The sequence below is a fragment of the Anopheles gambiae genome, chromosome 2 (assembly GCF_943734735.2).
Source record: "Anopheles gambiae chromosome 2, idAnoGambNW_F1_1, whole genome shotgun sequence".
In the NCBI taxonomy this organism is placed as follows: domain Eukaryota; kingdom Metazoa; phylum Arthropoda; class Insecta; order Diptera; family Culicidae; genus Anopheles; species Anopheles gambiae.
Genome location: NC_064601.1, coordinates 86,815,977 through 86,834,863, shown reverse-complemented (window position 1 = coordinate 86,834,863; position 18,887 = coordinate 86,815,977). Strand labels below are relative to the sequence as shown.

The 18,887-nt window shown below is 43.0% G+C and overlaps 5 protein-coding genes across 25 annotated transcripts in view; 2 read left to right on the top strand and 3 right to left on the bottom strand.

The window, feature by feature from the left end:
• Positions 1–14,198, top strand: part of LOC1276306 (NADH dehydrogenase [ubiquinone] 1 alpha subcomplex subunit 5) — a 75,471-nt gene extending 61,273 nt beyond the window's left edge. The window contains exons 1-4 of one of the 2 annotated variants that reach the window (XM_315631.5): positions 13,221–13,327; positions 13,416–13,458; positions 13,601–13,762; positions 13,844–14,198. In XM_315631.5, coding sequence (XP_315631.3) covers positions 13,438–13,458; positions 13,601–13,762; positions 13,844–14,032 — 372 coding nt within the window. In that variant the 5' untranslated portion in view covers positions 13,221–13,327; positions 13,416–13,437 and the 3' untranslated portion in view covers positions 14,033–14,198. Of the gene's footprint in view, positions 1–13,220; positions 13,328–13,415; positions 13,459–13,600; positions 13,763–13,843 lie in introns of those variants that run through there. The other variant, XM_061652262.1, reaches the window with a different exon arrangement.
• Positions 109–2,163, top strand: LOC1276309 (tax1-binding protein 3 homolog). The gene is made up of 3 exons (XM_315635.4): positions 109–248; positions 614–742; positions 815–2,163. The coding sequence occupies exons 1-3, from the start codon at positions 195–197 to the stop codon at positions 1,001–1,003; spliced, it is 372 nt and encodes a 123-aa protein (XP_315635.2). The 5' UTR covers positions 109–194; the 3' UTR covers positions 1,004–2,163.
• On the bottom strand, positions 2,214–13,204 carry LOC1276307 (F-box only protein 33). The gene is made up of 8 exons (XM_315632.4): positions 11,825–13,204; positions 11,509–11,664; positions 11,325–11,432; positions 11,139–11,250; positions 10,658–11,050; positions 9,546–9,623; positions 9,241–9,474; positions 2,214–9,144 (listed from the first exon to the last, which is right to left on the bottom strand). Exons 1-8 carry the CDS (start codon positions 12,241–12,243, stop codon positions 9,004–9,006), a joined length of 1,641 nt encoding a protein of 546 aa, XP_315632.4. The 5' UTR covers positions 12,244–13,204; the 3' UTR covers positions 2,214–9,003.
• Positions 14,184–14,958, bottom strand: LOC1276305 (uncharacterized). Of its 2 annotated transcripts, XM_061652263.1 has the most exons (3): positions 14,719–14,940; positions 14,460–14,637; positions 14,184–14,378 (listed from the first exon to the last, which is right to left on the bottom strand). In XM_061652263.1, the coding sequence occupies exons 1-3, from the start codon at positions 14,824–14,826 to the stop codon at positions 14,335–14,337; spliced, it is 330 nt and encodes a 109-aa protein (XP_061508247.1). In that variant the 5' UTR covers positions 14,827–14,940; the 3' UTR covers positions 14,184–14,334. The 2 variants fall into 2 exon arrangements, with proteins under 2 accessions (XP_061508247.1, XP_315630.3); XM_315630.5 differs by having other exon boundaries at positions 14,184–14,637; positions 14,719–14,958.
• Positions 14,959–15,207: 249 nt separating this feature from the next.
• Positions 15,208–18,887, bottom strand: part of LOC1276303 (transcriptional repressor p66 alpha) — a 10,954-nt gene continuing 7,274 nt past the window's right edge. For all 19 annotated transcript variants that reach the window (XM_061652221.1, XM_061652220.1, XM_061652231.1 and 16 more), the window contains exon 9: positions 15,208–18,887. This exon is cut by the window's right edge and continues 965 nt beyond it. The gene's annotated coding sequence lies outside the window, so the exon portion shown is untranslated.

Sequence of the window (18,887 nt, the reverse complement as noted above, 5' to 3'; positions counted from 1 at the left end):
TCCGCAACAAAAAAAAATCAAACACCTAGGCGTATCGAAAGCAAAGAGCAAAAGGAACCGAGTTTCGCTGTTTGGCTTGTGGAGCTGTTTGCCCGCCTTGATTTGTAGCACCAATTCCCCATCGAAGTCCCTGAGCGCGTGTGCGTGTGTGTGTTGTGCGACGTCCGATCAACTACCTCAGGCAGCTTGGCAGAATGGCAAAGAAAGCGTTCCAGCACCAGGCAGGCACGGCCATGGAGTGTTTAAGCGTAAGTGACCCTTTCCGGATGACTAATCTGTGTAGATGATGGGCACCTTCACTTACGGCTTCGTACCCTCGGGGCAAACGCACATGCGACAGCAATAACCTAAAGCCACCTGATGATGGATGGGAAGGGGGGGTGTCCCATTGGGGTAGGGCACTGTTTCGATTGACCTTCTCCAAGGTTCGATCGGGACAGTGTCAATTGCAGTGTAAACAATGCTCGTTCCAACGCCTCCCAAATGGCCGTGAAATCGTATTGGTGTGTGAACCCTACACGTTTTTCGTTCCGCAAACTTCGAACATTAGCACAGATCTGCTAACAAAAATCAAATATTGTTTTTAATCCCTCTATCTCTCTCCCTGTTTCAGATTCCCATAACGTTACACAAAGAGAAGGACATTGATGAGGAGGGACGGGAGGTGCTAAAGTGTGGGTTCAAAATCGGTGGAGGAATTGATCAAGATTTCCGCAAAAGCCCCCAGGGTTACACGGATTATGTGAGTATGGAGTTGAAGCAAAGCACCGCGGCAAATCAGTGTTAATAATGCCTGTCCTACGGTAATCCCTAGGGTATCTATGTAACGGAAGTACACGAAGGTAGCCCAGCGGCGAAATCGGGACTCCGGATGCATGACAAAATTTTGCAGTGCAACGGGTACGATTTCACCATGGTTACGCACAAGAAGGCGGTTAGCTACATACGGAAAAACCCCGTCCTAAACCTGCTGGTCGCAAGGAAGGGCGTTACCTCGACCTAAGCCTACCGCGTCCATCAAGCAAAACGCAAACGAACGCGTCTACAAAAGCACAAACTTCTCTCTCTACACATACACACACACCGTGCGTTATCTGCATGCGAATGGCGGATAAGAAACGAAAACAAAGAGCGAGAAATACTCCCTGCTGCCCCCTGGCGGAAACAGGCGAAACCCACAGGAAACATTCCATCAGTAAGTAGTAACCCTTCATGGAGAAACTCAGCAGTCTGGGGACATCAAACCATGCCCCTTTGGTTCTCGCATTACTACAAAGCATTCCATGGCAACAACAGTCTTTGCTGAGAGGAGAAGAGCTGTATCGTTATCAAGTTGTTTCATAGCAGTAGCTCATCTTTGGTCTAACTACGACATCCTCTCGACACACAGTCTTACTCTACTTAGCGTACTACTACTACTACTACCACTGAACGTAACGTAACATTTTCCGACGGCGCACGGCAGCTCGATTTTACACGCATTTTTTGCAAAACAGCAGTGGTACGGAACAAAAAGGGAAATCGTTTTTATTGCATATTTCTATTGATTATTTGTAAGCAAAGTGTTTCTAGGTATAATGATAGTATGAACGTGTTAGAGAGTGTTAAACGCCGCTTTCCCGAAGCAGGCGCCCACACTTTCCAAGGCTCAAACTGCCGCGCATTGGTACTCGTTGCTTATTAGGAGATTCTCCTCTTTTTGTGAGATTTTAGTGCATTTTTAGAGGTCAAAAGAGAATGAGCATTTGTTATGGTTAAATAAAAGGAAAAGAAAAAAAAAACAGATTCAAAACACAACAATAGGGAACACACTACAGCGTGACGAGCTCTGCATGACAACAAAGCGGAGTTGGAAAAGTGTGCTGTGTGAAAGAAGCGTGAAATTGAAGGGAAAATTTGATAGAACGTCGTTGAATATATTGAGGGTTGGAGGGTGGTTGAGTGAAATTAAAGTTGTTCTTTTCTTTCATCCAATGGCAATCCAACACAACAAGGGCAGACAGCCAGACAGACAGATAGGAAGAGAGATACACGTACACTGTAGCGACACCTTCGTACGGAATGTGTTCTCGTAGTTTTAAATATGCCGGGTCATCACTTTCATATTTTAGCTATTAAAAATGTATGCCAAAGTAAGATTAAACCTATGTAAAAGTGCACAAACCGTTCCCACGGTGTTATAAATATGCGTGAAAGAAAGTACACCGTTTGAGTTGTTTTGAGTACACATATTTCCTCTATGTTATATGCTTTATTAATCCATTAATTTATTTCCTCAAAGCCAAATTCCTCGTCCAGACAGACGGACAAGAGAGACAGAAGAGAAGGTTGATTTATGTAGGTTACCGTACAGCTGTGTACACAAAGTTGCACAACAGTGACCGGGGTTTTTTGCATTACATTTGCTGTTCAATCGTAAGAGATTAATAGCATCACGCGCACTGCATCAGCGTGTGCGTTTGACGACTGAATAATAGAGTTCACACAGCGAATTCATGTAGTACGCGTACTATGTCATTACAAGAAAGGGCAAACATACATACAACATACATACTTACACAAGCACCACATATGCACACACACTTTTACTGTGCACGGCGCGGCTAATTGCGGGGAAATTTTGCTAATTTGCGTTTGCATTTTGGTAGACAAAGTTAATGTCCTGTCAGCTTAGCAAAGCATTTTAGAAAAAAAGTAAAGAAAAGTTCAACACATAAAACACACTCAAAATATTCCTTTTCACTATTCCATTGTAGGATTTTCGTTTTTCAAGGGGGTTTGGTTTAAACATCCAAAAAAGCAAGGAAAATATTGCTTCACTCAGTGTACCAGGAGGGCACGCGTGTCGTCAAAAAGGAAGAAGCACACTTTATAGCTGTTTTCTCCGGTACAAGCGACGTGCTATTTTAAATGTCCACATCAAGGATCGCAACAGTGTTTTGTAGATTATGTGTGAAGACTGTGTGTTGTTAAAATAATCCTCGCATTATTCCAGCGTTTGCCCTCTGTAAAACGATTCAAAAGAACGGTACGTCGTGAATCGAGTTGTGATACACACCATATCACACGGACTTCACTTCACAAAATAGCACATTTATCTTCTCTCCTTCTCTTTGCTAACTGTTTCTCTTCCTCATAGAACAATCGGCGGTTGTTCGTAGCTTATCGCTCGTTTAAGTTACTCTTCGAAGCTTCGATTTTTCTTCGCTTTTGCTGTTGTTACCGACTTTACTTGCTCACAATGTATACAATGTGCTTGCTTTTCATTCTTTTATAACACAACATCTACAACATAAAACAAACACGTCAAAACCAAAAACAAATTTCAAACCATTATTATTTAAATTAAATTTGCTTCCAATTACTTCCGATCCGCGACCGACCGAGAAGGTGGTGGGCGAGTGGGTCGATTGATATATTAATTTAAACAGTACGTTTTATCACTTCTCTACAGTACTTTCGTTTTTTTTTCATTTTTTTTATGGTGCGGTTACGTTTTATATTGAGCGCTTAGTTTGTGTTGTTAACCACCATTTTTTTTTTAATCTGGCCGCTGCCACGGTTTTTTGCTTGCCACTGTCGGTTGGGCGGCGTTGGCTTGGCTTTAAGTCACCATTAAGCATTCGATTTTTTCTGTTTTTTGACCATTTTGATGTTATACGTTAACGTTACGTTTGTTTGTTTGTTTGTTTGTTTGCGTTTTCTTCTCTTCATTACTCGTAACTCCCTTTTTTAGTATCACAGATGGTGTTGATTTCAATCTTGCTTTGTTTTTGTAAGTTTGTTTGTTTTTCACTTGTTTCGTTTGTTTTCTCGTCCTTCCCCGCGTTACGATGAATTTTATTTTGCGCGCTTGGTTTACAACTTTTTTGCTATCTTCGCTTTAAGATTTTTGGTTTTCCTGTTGTTTTCACATCACTTTTTTGCTTTTATCTACGATCTGTTTTTGCAATACTTTTTCTTTTTTATTTTCGTTCGCATTTATTGAGCTTCCCACCTAGGAGTTTTAGTACACCCACAAGTAGTACGATAAGGGATTTTCGTGCGCTAATTAATACTTTGGCTGTTGGTTTATCGCAGAACATGTATTACATTTTGCTATATGTATCTCTTTCTGTATCTCTTATTCTCCTTTACCTGGATCTATCTCAGATACTTTTCAAAATATTCTACGCATGTTTATAGACTTTTCTGCCCTTTCGATTGGTTTTCGTACGATCACAAAACGATCCACTGAAATTGCTCCTTTTACTTGCTTCCTGCTTTTCAAGTACAGTTATTCTTGCCTGCTCCTTGCTGGAATGTACGGTTTCTCTGGCACAGTTCTGCGTCACACGCGACACGGGTCATCTTTCCTTCAGCTCCACCGCAAGCATGCCATCTCTTATCGCACTTTTCCCCGTTCGAGTGGAAAACGTGTTACATCGTGCAGTGTTTTCTTTGGCAGCATTTTTCACTCGTGTGGAGCTTTCTTGTCGTTAGTTAGGTTGATTTCGTTGCTTTCTTCTACACACTCGTTCTGAAAGATTTATCGAGTGTTTTGTTCTGTTTGTTCTGTTTGTTTTCTAATTTCCTTAATTCACACTATCAAGATCTCACAATGCATACATTTTGTTGTGTTTGTTTGCTTCCTGTTTTCCTTCCTGCTTTGTGCACACACACACTATCTTTAATACGCCCTTGGAATAAAATGAAAAAATCTTCTCGTCTTTTTTATCGTCTCCGCTTTAAAATGGGTAGAACTCTTCACCTAGCAATGGTTTGAAATATGGTAAGCATCGTATTTCGATCCATCCGTTGGTTTGTGGTTGTATTTTGTATGCCTTCTATCAAGTTACACACTCTACCACACTACCACTTTTCCACCTTCCTCCTCGAGTGTTCGATGTTAGTCTGTTTGCTGGAACACCTTTTACCTTTTGGTTTGAATTGTTTCGAGTTGTTTTCGTTTGCTAATCTCACTTGTTACTTGTATGTTTTTCTGATTCTTCTTCTTTTTCTTCTTCTTCTTCTTCTTGTGGTGCTTAAGGCTTACGCACATTCATTGCGTCGAGTTGTTTTATTTTATGTTGTATTACCTCATTTCACTATATTTATTGTAGTAATTGTTTGGTGTCTTCATTACTATTGTTTTTTTTTATTTGCTCCTCCTTTTACTGTAGTAGTTCTTTGTTTTCTTCTCGTACGGAACGATTTTTAATAAATATATCTCATCTTTTGAAATTTATCTCTAATGTTGTGTTGTGGGAATAATAGGGCAACAGAAATAATTCCATTATTGTGTGTTGAATAAAAACCCCGTTGGGCCCATATTTCGTACCAAATCAATGACGCAGCAGTGTTATCAGTTTTACAATGCCACACACAGCTCACATACATAGACAACAAACATGTTTCAAAATATATACGCTTACGCTTAATAGAAAATAATCTGTATCTGTCCGTTCTTTTTGCAAATGTTTGCATTTTTTTTTTTTTGCTATTTTCTTTTCACTGTTTAAACCAAAACCTTTCTACTAAATTGTGTTTCTATGAAATTCACCCCCGCTGCTCCCTCCTGCCTGATCGTAAGAACTAATCCAACCATTATTATGCCTAGAGTTCGGCTGTTATGCTTGCCTACTGTTTGGTCGTTCGCCAGGAGCATTTATTATCCGTCTCGTTTGAGGTGTTGTGGTTATTTCGTGTTTTTTTACGAGCAAGCTTTACGCCTTTTTTGCGATAGCGCTGGCTGACTTTGCAGTCGAGTTGTGTGGTTTCTTCAACAGCAATTGCTTGTAATTTTTGTGTTTGTTTTGCTGCAATCTTTATGCGTCCTTTGTTTTCCATTCGCCTTTCCTTGGTCATATTGTGTTAGCTGTTATCTGGCATAAAACCTTCTTTTCTCGTGCAATATATTTATTTATCTTCATTTCTCGTCTTTTTTGTTGTTGTTTGTTGTTGCTTTCTCTCTCTCTATTTCTCGATTATTACTCTCAACCCTTTCCCCCATGTTCGATAGTATCACAGATGTAGGTTTCTTTTTTGTTTATGTAAAAGGAATTTGTTGTCGTTTTTTTTTTCTTTACTTCAGTTTCATTACATGTGGTTGCACTGTTGGGCTTCCTCTCTCGCTCGCTCTGATTGAGAGTAGTGTTTTGCTTTTGTCTTTGTTTGGTTTGTCTTTTAAAACAAAACCGGGTTTAAACTATTTGTTGTAAAAGTAAGTTTCGTGTCGTAGAGCTTATTTGTTTGATGTTGCGCCGTTTCGCATCCGGCCTCCCAAAAGTGTGTGTACTATCTTCAGTTGTTCTGAGCCTGAGCGGAAAAACTGTGTGTTCCGACTTCCTCTTCTTGAGCAGCGCTGGTGTTTTCCAACACTCTGGGCGTTTGTTACCGTTATACACATCTGTGCTCTTCTAGTTTACTATACTGTAATTTCACTATGCTTGTCCTTTTTTTTACTTTTAGGCACACTTTGTTGTAACCGACATTGTTTTGTTCCCTTCTTCTGTTTAAAATGTTTCTCTTCTGTTCTGTTTTTGTTTTTTGTTGGATTTTTCATCAGTTCTTTAATCGTTTGTTTGGCTAGTTTTATTATATTTTTCCTTTCTCGTCGTTCTTCTAGCTTGTTCCAATCTGTATCTGCTTTCCATCTTTTAGATATTATGCGCATCTTGTTAGCTGGTCGAGCAACCGTTTGCAGATTGTTTACGCAAATCGTTAATATACGCGCACATTTTTCCATTCTTCTTCACTATAGAGGACGGCTTATGGTGTTTTCATATAGCTTTTGCTAGTTTTGGTTTTTGTTTCATGATTTCTTCTCTCTTCTATACAATAATTGAGATTGCCTGCAGCGTTGTAAGTGGGCCAGCCAGCTATAGCTTCGTAAATAACTCACTTCTATGATCGCAATAGACCTCCGCCATCCCAACACGTGTACTGTATAGTTTCGCATCATGTTGAGGTGTTTCAGTTCCATAGTGTTATTTGTATATTTGTGTTACAATAGTGGTTCGCTTTTTCTTCAACCCGATTAGGATCTTTCTCCATAGTTTTTTGTTTGACTCCATTATTATTTTTGGGCACACAGTGTAGCTGGAGCACTTCACGATATTCCTTTTTGCCTCTTCCTTTTGTTACTTGATTGATTGAGATGGGCGATTAGATTTTTGTACAACAGTTTGTGATGAAGTGGTTCCGCGTTGGAACGCAAGAAATTGCACAATAATTACTTAAAACCGACCGCCCAACAGACGATCTTTGCTCACGGGATCGATCGATCGAGACCAAATCAAACTATATAAACGGCGGTGTACGCGTACCCTGTGGACTGTCTCTAACTAATGCATATTATGTTTCTTTTTGGCTATGGGGTGCAACACAAATAAATCCGTCACATCGAATGTTTTTTTTTAACAAATAACGTACACGCTACAATAAATAAAGGTTCGGTTTTGCGATGATGAATACAAAATCTGCCTTCCGCTATTTTACCGCTACGAGGCGGTGTGTGACAAAACGAAACAATACGCGCAAATTCCCGTTTTTCGTTGCTGACCAAAGGAACCAAAAGAATCCGTCCGGCCTTGGGGTCTGCTCTAAGAGTAACACAAAAGTGGTAATTATCATCACAGATTGGTTGCGGGTTTGTGTTCTTGTTTTGCGTTTGCGTGATGCCTGTGGTTTGGTTTGGCTATTTGGCGCCCTCTCTTCCTTTCCGATGGCAAGTTTTGCAGCCGAAATGTTTTTTTATTGCGGCTATGCCCTACCCAAGAGTGTCAGGCTTAACAAACTCTTTACACATACACACACACACACACACACACACACACACATCACGGAACACCACACGTTGGTTTTGTTTTGCTGCTTTCCGTGCTCGGTGGACTGCCCTAGTTGAGACGCTCTGTTTCTGTTCACACAGTCTGTTCGTCGTCATTCTCACGTCATGTTACTGGAGAGATCTTCATTGCTTTGATACGATCGGTCCTATGGCCCCTCTCCTGGAGGATGCGTGCACGCAGGATACGCGTTGATCGTTATTGGATGCTTTCCCACCTTGCTTAGTAGGCTTCGCTTTGCCAATCATTGTGGACGTCATTGCTCGTACTGTGGGGTACTTCCCTTAGTTCTAGCTGATTTTCTAAAATATATTACTTTGTATAAATAAATCCTCACTATTTCCTTTCTATGTGGGCTGTCTGTGTGTGTATGATCAATGGCCGCTTCCACGTAAATCGTTCGCATATTGTGGGGAAAAAATATAACCATGCGTTGAACGAAACGGGGAAAAACAGCATTTTTGTAAAAAAAATAATAAATGATGTAAAGTTTTCTAAACCGATGATATCCTTGCTGCTCGATATAACACACTACACCCGTTTTGTATCAGCGGATTTTTCTGCTGCTGCTGCTGGTGCTGTTGCTGTTAATAGTAGGCTTGCTTTTTACGCTATGCACAGCGACAGTGTGAATACTACTCGATCATCAACTCCTCTCGCTCTCTTTCTCTCTCTCTAGGTGGTTTTTAAAGCTCTCAGTCTTCCGTACTCGGTTGCGTAGCGGTTTGTGCACCTGTGTGTGCACTTCCTTCGAAATCGGCTTCGATGGTGGATTTCATTTCGTTCTTTGCCACGTTAGAGTTCGATGCAATAGCACTTCTAATATCTTCTAGCGCTGTGGGGCTTTTGTCATTGATCAGACAGGCCCCCCTGAGAGCCACAAACAAACGCACGTTATTTGACTATTGGAACTGTAACGCGTACTCCTCCTCCTCCTCGTTCCTGGTTTCCGGTGGTGGCACATTGTTCAGTATCGTGAAGGAGAGTGTTTTCGAATCGCGCTCACTAATAGCACTGTTTGGTTTGTAAAGCGGCGCTTTCCTTCTCACGCGGTCGCGCACTCCAGCGAAAAAAAAAACTTCTTCGAAATATAATATAGAATGTAAACCATCCCTGCCCTGTTCACTCGCTCTCTCGTAGGGGGCACGCTTTTGGGGACGCTGTGCGCGCGCGCTCGCTACTCCATAATGTCCTTGCGAATATACTTTAAGATGTACTGATCACGTACCTCATCCGACACGGGATAGAACCGGAGAGCGGGTGGAAGTGTTTTCGCATCCAGTGGGCACCATTTTCGGCCAAGTTGTGCACTAATTTCCTGCAAATGAGGGACAACAGCAAAGCAATAAATATCAAGGGAAATCACGTAGGATTTCTCTCGCTCCCTCGGTCTCTCGCTCTCTCGCTCGCATACCTCGATAAATGGTGACACCATGACGGATGGGATGGAAAGATGAATGCCGGAAACTTCCAGCACCTGCAGCTCGCGGCCACGCAAACGCGCCACGCCGACGATATTGTGCGGATCGAGCACGTAACCGTGGACGATGAGCTCTTGCAGCTTTTTGCACCGCCATGCCATCATCACCAGCGGGTCCTGCTCCGTGTGCATCACCAGCTCCATGATGTTGCGATACTCCTCAATGCGCTGGCAAGGGATGGTAGGGACAAAGTGTTAAAGTGATTGTATTACAATTATCAAATTACTCTAATATTTACCATTGAATCAACCCAGATCAAGCTGCGTAGGGTCTCGTTGTGAAAGCGTGAAAGGTATTCCAAAGCTTCGCAATTAATCTAAAAAGAGAAAAGAAATTTAAAATTACAACACATCCGGCCCTGTTCGAAATTATTGTCTCCTTCCATACCCCGTCCGACCCGTCCATACTAGTGGCGAGAGCTCGGAATTGGATCTGCCTGATTCCGATTCCGTGTTCGGAATCAATTCCGGAGCCGATTCCGTGTTCGGAATCAATTCCGGAGCCGATTCCGTGTTCGGAATCAATTCCGGAGCCGATTCCGATACTAGAATCGATTCCGGAGTTGGTTCCGGAACCGATTCCGGAGTTGAATCCGAAACCGATTTCGGGATCGGCTCCGGAATCGATTCCATGATCGGAATCGGCTCCGGAATCAGAATCGTCTCCAAAATCGAAATCGACCTGGGAATCGCAATTTGCTCCGGTAACGGAATCAGGCTTGGCTCCAGAAACGGAGTTAGCTCTGGAATGAGTATTACTTTTTGAATTGAATTAAGAAGTGTGGGAAGCGAAATAATTCCGGGAATCTCCATGTGAATAAATCATTTACAAGTAAATTTTGATTCTTTACCGCTATCAACACGTAGCATCATTGGACCCAAACGCCTATATTCCTATGAAGTTGCAGAAACCGACTTCGTTTCGAAGCCAATTCTGATTTAGGAGTCAATTCCGATGTCGGAGCCGATTTTGATTCTGGAGCCATTCCGGAACCGATTCCGATTCCGAAGCTGATTCTGATTTCGAAGCCAAATCAGATTGCGGAACCGATTCCGATTCCGGAGACGATTCCGATTACGGTGCCAATTTTGATTCCAGAGCCGATTCCGGAACCAATTCCGGAGCCGATTCCGGAACCAATTCTGGAGCCGATTCCGTAACCAATTCTGGAGCCGATACCGGAACCAATTCCGGAGCCGATTCCGGAATCAATTCCAGAGCCGATTCCGGAATCGATTCCGGAAACTGATTCCAGACCTACTATGTATTCGGAATCGATTCCATAAAACTTTGGAGCTAGCCGGAATCGATTCCGACGAAATCTTCACTTTTCCCATCACTAGTCCATACCTTCTCACAGAACAACACCTTCAGATGTGTCAGCGGCATCGACGGCCGCAGGATGTGGGTGTGCAGTATTTCCACCGCCTCGTACGCGCACACCAGCGTCAGGTGCAGCTCGGTTTCGGGATTTTTGCTGCGAAAGCTAGCCCACGCCTCCTCGGACAGCCCGAAGTGGTCCTCGTCGATACCGTGCACGTGCACGATCAGCTGCCGCAGCGGTAGAAGCTGCAGCGTCTGCAGCACCTCATCGCACAGGCTGTCGTAGTCGAGCGAGAGCACACGCAGGGCGGTACATTTTTCCAGCAGCGGCGGTTCGATCAAACCCAACGGATAGTGGCCCGGATCCTGCTTCACGGTGGCAAAGGCGAGCCGCTCAAGATGTTGCGGTTTTGCGGTTAGCTGAAATGAGGAGCGATAAAAGAAAAAAGGCAAAAGAAGATAAAGACACACTGGATGAAAAGAAGGACGGCGGCTTCACACCACTCACGGTCAGAAAGTCCGATGCATGGAGGGCAAGAATTTCGGAACAACCCAAATCCAGCGCCCGCAGAGGCGGATTCTTGCGGCTAAGCAGTGCTATCAGTGGTTGAACAAAGAGCCTGCAAGAATTACATTTTGTATAGCAAAAGCGCCGTTTTAGAAACACATCAAACAATGAGCGAGACACACTTACTTGAGGATGTAGTTCCATTCTTCCTCGGAATAGAACCGACCCGGCGTAACTAGGGTCGCGTACTTCGGTAGGATGGAAAGGCTCAGCAGGCGAGCACTTTTGCTAAGTCTGGAAGAAAGACAAGTTTTTATTTAAACATTTTGACATTTTTGGCATTTTTGTTTTATTTTTTCGCTCCGCCTACTTGTATAGAATTTCCGCGGTAAGCTCCACATCGTACAGATTGCAGGAATCGAACGTAACCTTCGCCTCGCTTACGATATGAGCCAGCTTTTGCAAAAAGAAGCTATTCTTTTTGTTCTGCTCACGAGCGACATCGAACTGAATGCGTTTAAAGAATCTAAAAAAACGGGTGGAAAGTAACAAAAAAACATTTTAATCATTTGTGCAATGTTGCGAGGGAAAGAAAAATGCGACAAGATTGATATGTGTGTAGGAGAAAGTGAACGACTTGCAATTCATCTCCCCTCCCGGTTCTCCTTCCCCAGTAGGCAACTTACCTTGGTTGAAAAATCACAGACCGCCAGTGCCAGCATACCGTCGACGCGTTCAACCGATCCGGATGGTCCAGGTGCTGGAAAACGTTCGTTATCGCAAGGGCAGGCAGCTGGCCCCAGTTTGGGCTGCTACACATCACGCTGGGACCGCCCGGAGCAGCAACAACACCAGCACGCTGCAAATGCCCTTGATCGGGACGCGATACGGTCACAGCTTTCACCTCACCACCACCGCACGGTTCCACCAATGCCGCTGGGCTGCAGCAACCCTTCTCGGATCGATGATGACGTTCGTCCTTTGTTGCAGTTGTTGCTGTGGTTGTTGTCGTCGTCGTTATAGGTGAACGTTGCTGCTGTTTCGCTTCCGGTGGCGTAGTGGTAGGATCTGCCCGTCGTTCCCTTCGGCCCCGCCACAACCCCATCAAACGCTTCCACCAGCAGTGCACGTAGTAGTACGACGCAATTTTCGCGATGCACCACCACTACCACCACTAGCAGCAGCAGCAGCAGCAGTATGCACTGGTGTACGAGAACTGTTTCCTTCAGGAAGGGTTGTTGTCCCTTCGGAGCGACAGAATTTGCTGTATCGCGAAACAGGCTGGCTGGGTAACACTTTCTACAATTTCATCACAGTAACCGATCGTTGGCAGCATTTGAAGCAATAGAGCGACCGTGTATTTGTGTGTGTGTACCACTCCGTTACCACACTGCACGGGTGAAAAAAAGGCAGAGAGTGTGTGTTGTTTTGTTGGTGTGTGGGGGGGTGGTTTTTCACTTTTTCGCACACCACCCCACCCTGTCGATTTCCGTTGCGGGTTTTATTTACGTGTTTCGACGAATGCGACGGGCTGGTTGTATTTGATATCGTTCGCTTTCTTCAACCACACACACCCCCGATTTCACCCTCTGCTATTTGATTCGCTGCTTCCGTGCAATGAATGTGCAGGAAGCGAATTGAACGCGCAGCAAATTGTTACGAACCCCTTGGGTGGGTATACAGCACACACACACAAACACCAGTGTTTGTTGTTTTTTCTCTTCTTCGTTTCCCTTCTTTGCACCTTCCGATCTTCTTCACCTACCCTACCCAGAAGCGCTAATCTTTGTTGTTGTTTTTCTTCCCCGTTTTCTTTGTGCCACACCACTTCTTCGTTGCTGTTGCTTCTGCACTCGAGTCGGAACGGTGAATGAAGCGATTTGCGTAATTTTGGTTGAAATAAAGCTTTTACCGAACTGCTTAGCTGTGATATATAAAATTACGAGCGAGACACACAAACACAACCCACCGCCCCACTGCAAAACGCGAGACTGTGATTATTTATCTTTTTTTTTGCACAAAAAAACATCACGTCATTTTACTGCCTTTTTTTTCTTCCACCACAAACGTCAAACAACGAAGGTCGTGCGACGTGTAGTCGCCGCTTCAGGTGCGTAGAGCTGTCAACAGCTGACGTTTGTCGCGTGAGGAAAAAGAAAATATTATTTTCCCAGTCTCGAGCGCTCTCGGTACGGGGGGTTTTCTCGATTGCTGCGGGGTTTTTATTCGCAAAATTCGCCTCCACACTGTTATTAACGTTTGTTTTTCCACTTTTAGCCACTTACGCAAAGCTTCCGCAATGGCCGGCGTTATCAAGAAGGTAGGTAAAGGTGTATAAAAAAGCCTTGGGCAGTAGAAATAGGTATGCCCCCCACGAAAGAGGCTGCACTGATTATGTCACAAATAAACCGGCACGGAATGGAAAGGACCTCACCACCTTTTGCACCTCACCTCTCCTGCAGGCTACCGGATTGACCGGATTGCACGTGGCCAAGAATCCGCACCACACGCTGACGGCGCTGTACAACAAGATCCTGCGTGCCGTCTCGAAGATGCCCCAGGATGCGGCCTACCGACGCTACACCGAGCAGATCGTATCCGAGCGTGCCAAGGTGGTCGCCACGGTAAGCAACCCGAGCGATGTGGACCGATGAACCGCTGTTTTGTTACAATTCTCATTAATTTTTGTGCCGTTGTCCACCCAGACTCCGAATGTGCGTGAAATCGAGCAAAAGATCAACTGTGGCCAGGTGGAGGAGCTGATCGTGCAGGCAGAAAACGAGCTGACGCTCGCGCGCAAGATGCTCGGCTGGAAACCCTGGGAACCGCTGGCCAAGCAGGCACCGGCCAGCCAGTGGGCCTGGCCACCGGCGAACCTTCCCGAGCTGAAGTAAATCTCGCCCCCGGGAGAGTTCATTCGTCCCTTTTCCACCACACCAATATTCTTCTCACAGAGACACACACTTGTAGGCAATGCAAAATCGGTTGTTTAGGGTCGCATATGGCGTGTAAATAAAAAAAAAAACAACAACAGGCAACAACACGTGCGGCCATAAGGAACACGGTGATATCGTGTGTGAGAGTTTAATACTCTTAGTAGCTACTAGTAGGTACAACAACATCATGATGACCGGTTTGTTTTCCCTTCCACGGGTGACTCCTGGTGACCTAGCGTCATAACCGAAAGAGGGTAAACCTAGCGAGTAAAAACTACCTTCAGCTTCAGCCGGTAATCTCGTCCTGCAACCCGAGAGTGGCGAAAGGACGACACGTGTCAGTAACCGTGCGAGAAAGTCAACATTCCGCTAATGCGCGCTTTACCATCGCCCGAAAGGCCGCCGAAATGCTGCGTGTAGCTGGCCGAACCGTCCAGCTTGGTGTTGCCGCTCTGGCTTTTCCACAGGCTGGCGATCGCTTCCGCGTTCACGTCCGTCCCGTACCCATCCTCGTGCGTGGCGCCAAAGTTGAGCGAAAACTGTCGTTTGTATCGCTGCAGTCTCTGATGTGGGGGGGAGCAAAATCGATCTCGGGGTTAGTGAAAAAAGCCCTTCATAGTACAGCAAAAGGGTCACCGCCTTACCGCTATCAGCTCACTGTCACCTTCGCGCAGGGGTTTTGCGTGAGTGGCGGAGTGCGCCAGCATCAACAGCAAACCGTACAGCAGTAGTAAACTAAAATTGAGCTTCATGATTTGCAAGAAGTAGGTTTTTTTGGGGGGCGATCTAAATCTGGGCAATTACTACTGGAACACAACCACAACCGCCGTTCGATCGTTCACGATTGACGCGACTGCGTATGGGAATGTTTGTTGTACATTCTTTTACTGATAACGACGATCCTCATCATCGATCGGGGGAACAAGTTCGTCATACACACACGTACACACAGCATCGTGCTTTTGTTGAAAACAGCTCAAAACGGGAGTTCTGTTTGCGAAAGAAGTGCAAACGTATCAATCATTTAAAAACCATCGGACAGTGTCGATCGCTGGGAACACGATCGTTGATCGACACAAGAGAATGTGTGTCACTGCTTTTGTTCTTTCTCAACATTCTCAATGCCCTTCAACTGTAGTAAAGCAACTAAAAACGTAGTTTTATTACTTTCGAGTGTTCTTTTTTTGTTGTTTATATCGATTATCCAGTGTTACTGATAATTAATAGCAAAATTGAAGTCAAGTCGTGTGTCGGTTTTGTTTCGTTCTTTTTTGCTTGTGTGTCTTGCTTTTACACATCTGCCTGCCTGCGCATGGTTTTCTTTTAGCTTGGAAACGTTCCTGTGGACTATCTACCATACACCATACACAAACTGTGTGTATTGGGGGAGTGAAATTTAACAGAAAATATATTAAACAATTTAGAGATTGTGTTTTCACAAACACATAAAAGAACAATAAAAAAACGAAGTATTTTAAAAGGCCAAAACGTATGAGAGGGATATAAATCAGATCCGAAAAGAAACGAAAACATAGTTTGTACTTAGTTTTTGTCATTTGTTGTCTAGAATTGTTTGGCGAGATCGAAACAATCGTAGAAATAGGAGAACCTTTTCTAAATATTGCCATTATGTTTTTCGAATAAACAGAAAAATAAGACTTCCCCCCTTTGGGTGTTTGGTACTGTGTGACACAAGTAAAGTTAAGGCCTAATTTTGTGTGTTTTAGAAAAAGAGAAAGATTTCTTTTCATGTTTCGCGCATTTTAAATTGCCTGCTTTTTTTTACTGTGGTTTTGATGAGTCTGTCCTCACACACACCATGTTCTTGCTACTCTCACTTTCTACTCTTCGCATCCGTTACTGTACGCCCTCGATCGGTCCTTTCTCAAGCAAACTATCATCAAATATAAGAAACAAAAAAACTCACACCGCTTTTCGAGCAAACGCTTTTCTCCGTCCCTTTCTTTTTTTTTGCTTGTTTGTTTTTGTTTCCTTACGACCACCAAAATTCGTTTTTTAGCCTAGACTTAAAAAATATTACTTAGAATTTCTTTGTAAATTTTTCGCCTTCCTCTCCCTTCCTTATACTTTTCGCGTTTACTTTCTAGCGCGCGCACACACGCTCACATTTTCCTTTTTGTCTTATCATATCATATACCACACCGCTTCCATCCTAACAGTAGAGCCTTACATGTTTACTGTAGCATCTTATTCAATTTTGTTTTCGTTATTGTTATTTGCCTAAAATATGTCTCACCCACCTTCTTCTTGTTTTTTTTTTTTTTGTTAAACTTTTTCCTCTTCCAATCCTTACATTACACGCGCTTACCACCTTACCATTTTCTCTTTTTGTCTAAACTTTAAGCTAACTTAACCTTCTCTATTGTTTTTAGTTTTGTTTCTTGTTGTGGTTGTTGGTTTGTTTTTTTTTTGTTTTTGCTTTACTTTCTTTTTTTCTTTTTGCAAGCGTATTGACGCATCATTTCGAAAAGAATATAACCGTTGAATTTAAAACAAAATACAGCTTTTATCCTTGCATAGCTGCTCTACTTTTGATGTTACCTCCTTCTCATGCCTCTCTCACGGTGTAAGTTTTGTGTGGCCGTTTTTCACCATGAACCATTGTTGTAAAATGGGTAACAAACAAAAGAAGTGGGAAAACAACTAATCGTAAAAATGAACCACATTTCAACAAAATGGGCTATGAAACGTCATATGGATGAAATTATAATTTGATAAAGCAATACAGAACGAAACACATTTGTACACAGAAAAAAGTCTAACTAACGTAAACTATTTAAACTCATAACTATGGTGTGTTGTACAGTTGCACAAAACAACTTTGCTGATGCACACAAGCGTGCAAAAAGAAAGCATCAATGTGTTCATGGTGCAAGATCGGTTATTTGTTTTTCAAAAAGACGATCTTCTATTACTTCTATTACTCCTTGGTCTTGTTCTCAAGTGTCCCAGATCTGTGCATACTTAATAAAAATAAACAATAGGTCTTAGAGTTTGATTCTCCTTCCCTTACGTAGCCGTTGTCTACCGTTTTCCCGAGTCCCGAGTTTCTCTCTTGTGTATAATTGAGCAAACGATAATTCCTGCACAGAGCGCGCACCGTGTGTGCCGGTTCTAATTGTATTCCCAGGCAAGAACGCAAAAAGTTTATCACAAATTTTGCAATTTAGAGAAACGGGACCACATTCCCTACTGTTGACGAGAAGGGACAGCGGTGCGGCTGGGGGAGGGGGAAGAAGATTTGTTTTGTTATTTGATTGGGAATTTGTTTCACCCCTCATTGCTTCGAATGTTGCAGCTAAACCATCATATGCTTAGCCCCACCATCATCATCATCATAATGATGCATGTCAGCAGAAAAGTGTTGTGTGTTAATGTCCTTCCATTACGTTAGGATAGGTTTAGTTACGATGGTTTACTTTATATTTGGTAGGTAAGTTTACGTAGAAACGCTCTCATGATATTATATGTGTATTCAGCACATATTGCTTGAAACGAAAGGGAAAAACTCAGGTGTTATGGGGCAGAAACAGAACAGAAAAAAAAGTCCCAAAAGATTGTGGGGGGATGCGGGGAAATTATCACCTAACAAAAACACTCTACACACACTCAGAGGCACATGGTTTAACTAAAAGGTAGCTGTGGAAGTATCCTGGCATGTACAATAGGAAGGGGCTATAAAGCTATAAAAGCAACCAAAAAAGGCTTGGTTTCGCTCAATTAAAAAGAGGGAACGTGAAAACAAAACAATCTTTTGATTTTTTTGTAACAAATTTAAAGACACAAAGAATCATCCTATTCTTCTATAAAGATGAGAGAGTGTTGAATGTAGGAAGACCGTTGTCTCCCATAGTCTATTCGTATCGTAGAGGTCGATATTAGGAATAATTCACAGTTGGATGTTTAATCCTATTACACCTTCCTGTCTGCCTGTCACCGTCAATGCACGTTCAAACACAAACACAGAGTCTTTAAGAAGCTAGGAAAACGAAGTATTATGTGAAACAAATAGTGCCCCGGTGGCTCTTGCAGTCCGTTCACACGCAGAACTGGGTTGTCCTGCTGTGAATAACCCTAAACCACGTATTATCAGTCAGATTGGGGCTTAACTTGGTCGTATTTCGATACTGTCATTGACGAAACAAACGAACATTCAGCAAAAGTGCCAAAGTGTTGTGTCTCGCAATTGTACAATTTGGTTAGATTCAAAATTATAATTTTCCTGCACAAAGTGTTTTTAGGAGAATGGTCTGTGATTAGAAATTGGTCTTGCTGTGCTAAATTTAAGTTAAAACTGCTGTAAATTAGCCTTTTTATACAGACTAGAGCTCCAGTATTGGGAAATTATACGCAACTCTGTGGTTTAGCAGCAATTCACATTATTCGACAAAACAACAACAACAAAAAACTTTGATTTGAACTTTAAACTTATAATCAAATTCAATATTCCCGCCTTGCTACTATCATCGACCTGTCCTCATTCACTTTTGCGTGTGTGTGTGTGTGTGTTTTTGCTTAAAGCGCATAAACACAATTTACCCCAATAGTATTAGGTAGTAGTACTAGTAGTAAGAAAGCCACTGCAAACCATGGTGCCTAATTATCTTTTTAATAGTGTATAATTCCATATATGTGTGTGTGTGTGTGTGTTTAGTGGAAAAATCAAACATTGCTATTCAAGTGTGCAGCTGAATAAAACTTTAAATGTCGCCAAACGAAAACACACGCTTATCGTCGCTATCAAAAGGCAAAACACGTGCATTACACACGCAAAACAAAACACACACACACA

Excerpts from the sequence above, each read along its gene's own strand:
- LOC1276309 (XM_315635.4), top strand. The coding sequence starts at position 195 with ATGGCAAAGAAAGCGTTCCAGCACCAGGCAGGCACGGCCATGGAGTGT. Across the intron at positions 249-613 it reads CGGCCATGGAGTGTTTAAGC|ATTCCCATAACGTTACACAA; the intron begins GTAAGTGACCCT and ends TCCCTGTTTCAG. Across the intron at positions 743-814 it reads CCCAGGGTTACACGGATTAT|GGTATCTATGTAACGGAAGT; the intron begins GTGAGTATGGAG and ends GGTAATCCCTAG.
- LOC1276307 (XM_315632.4), bottom strand. The coding sequence starts at position 12,243 with ATGGGGTTGTGGCGGGGCCGAAGGGAACGACGGGCAGATCCTACCACT. Across the intron at positions 9,475-9,545 it reads TGATCTGGGTTGATTCAATG|CGCATTGAGGAGTATCGCAA; the intron begins GTAAATATTAGA and ends ATCCCTTGCCAG. Across the intron at positions 9,145-9,240 it reads TGGTGTCACCATTTATCGAG|GAAATTAGTGCACAACTTGG; the intron begins GTATGCGAGCGA and ends CCTCATTTGCAG.
- LOC1276305 (XM_315630.5), bottom strand. The coding sequence starts at position 14,826 with ATGAAGCTCAATTTTAGTTTACTACTGCTGTACGGTTTGCTGTTGATG. Across the intron at positions 14,638-14,718 it reads GTGACAGTGAGCTGATAGCG|AGACTGCAGCGATACAAACG; the intron begins GTAAGGCGGTGA and ends CCCCCACATCAG.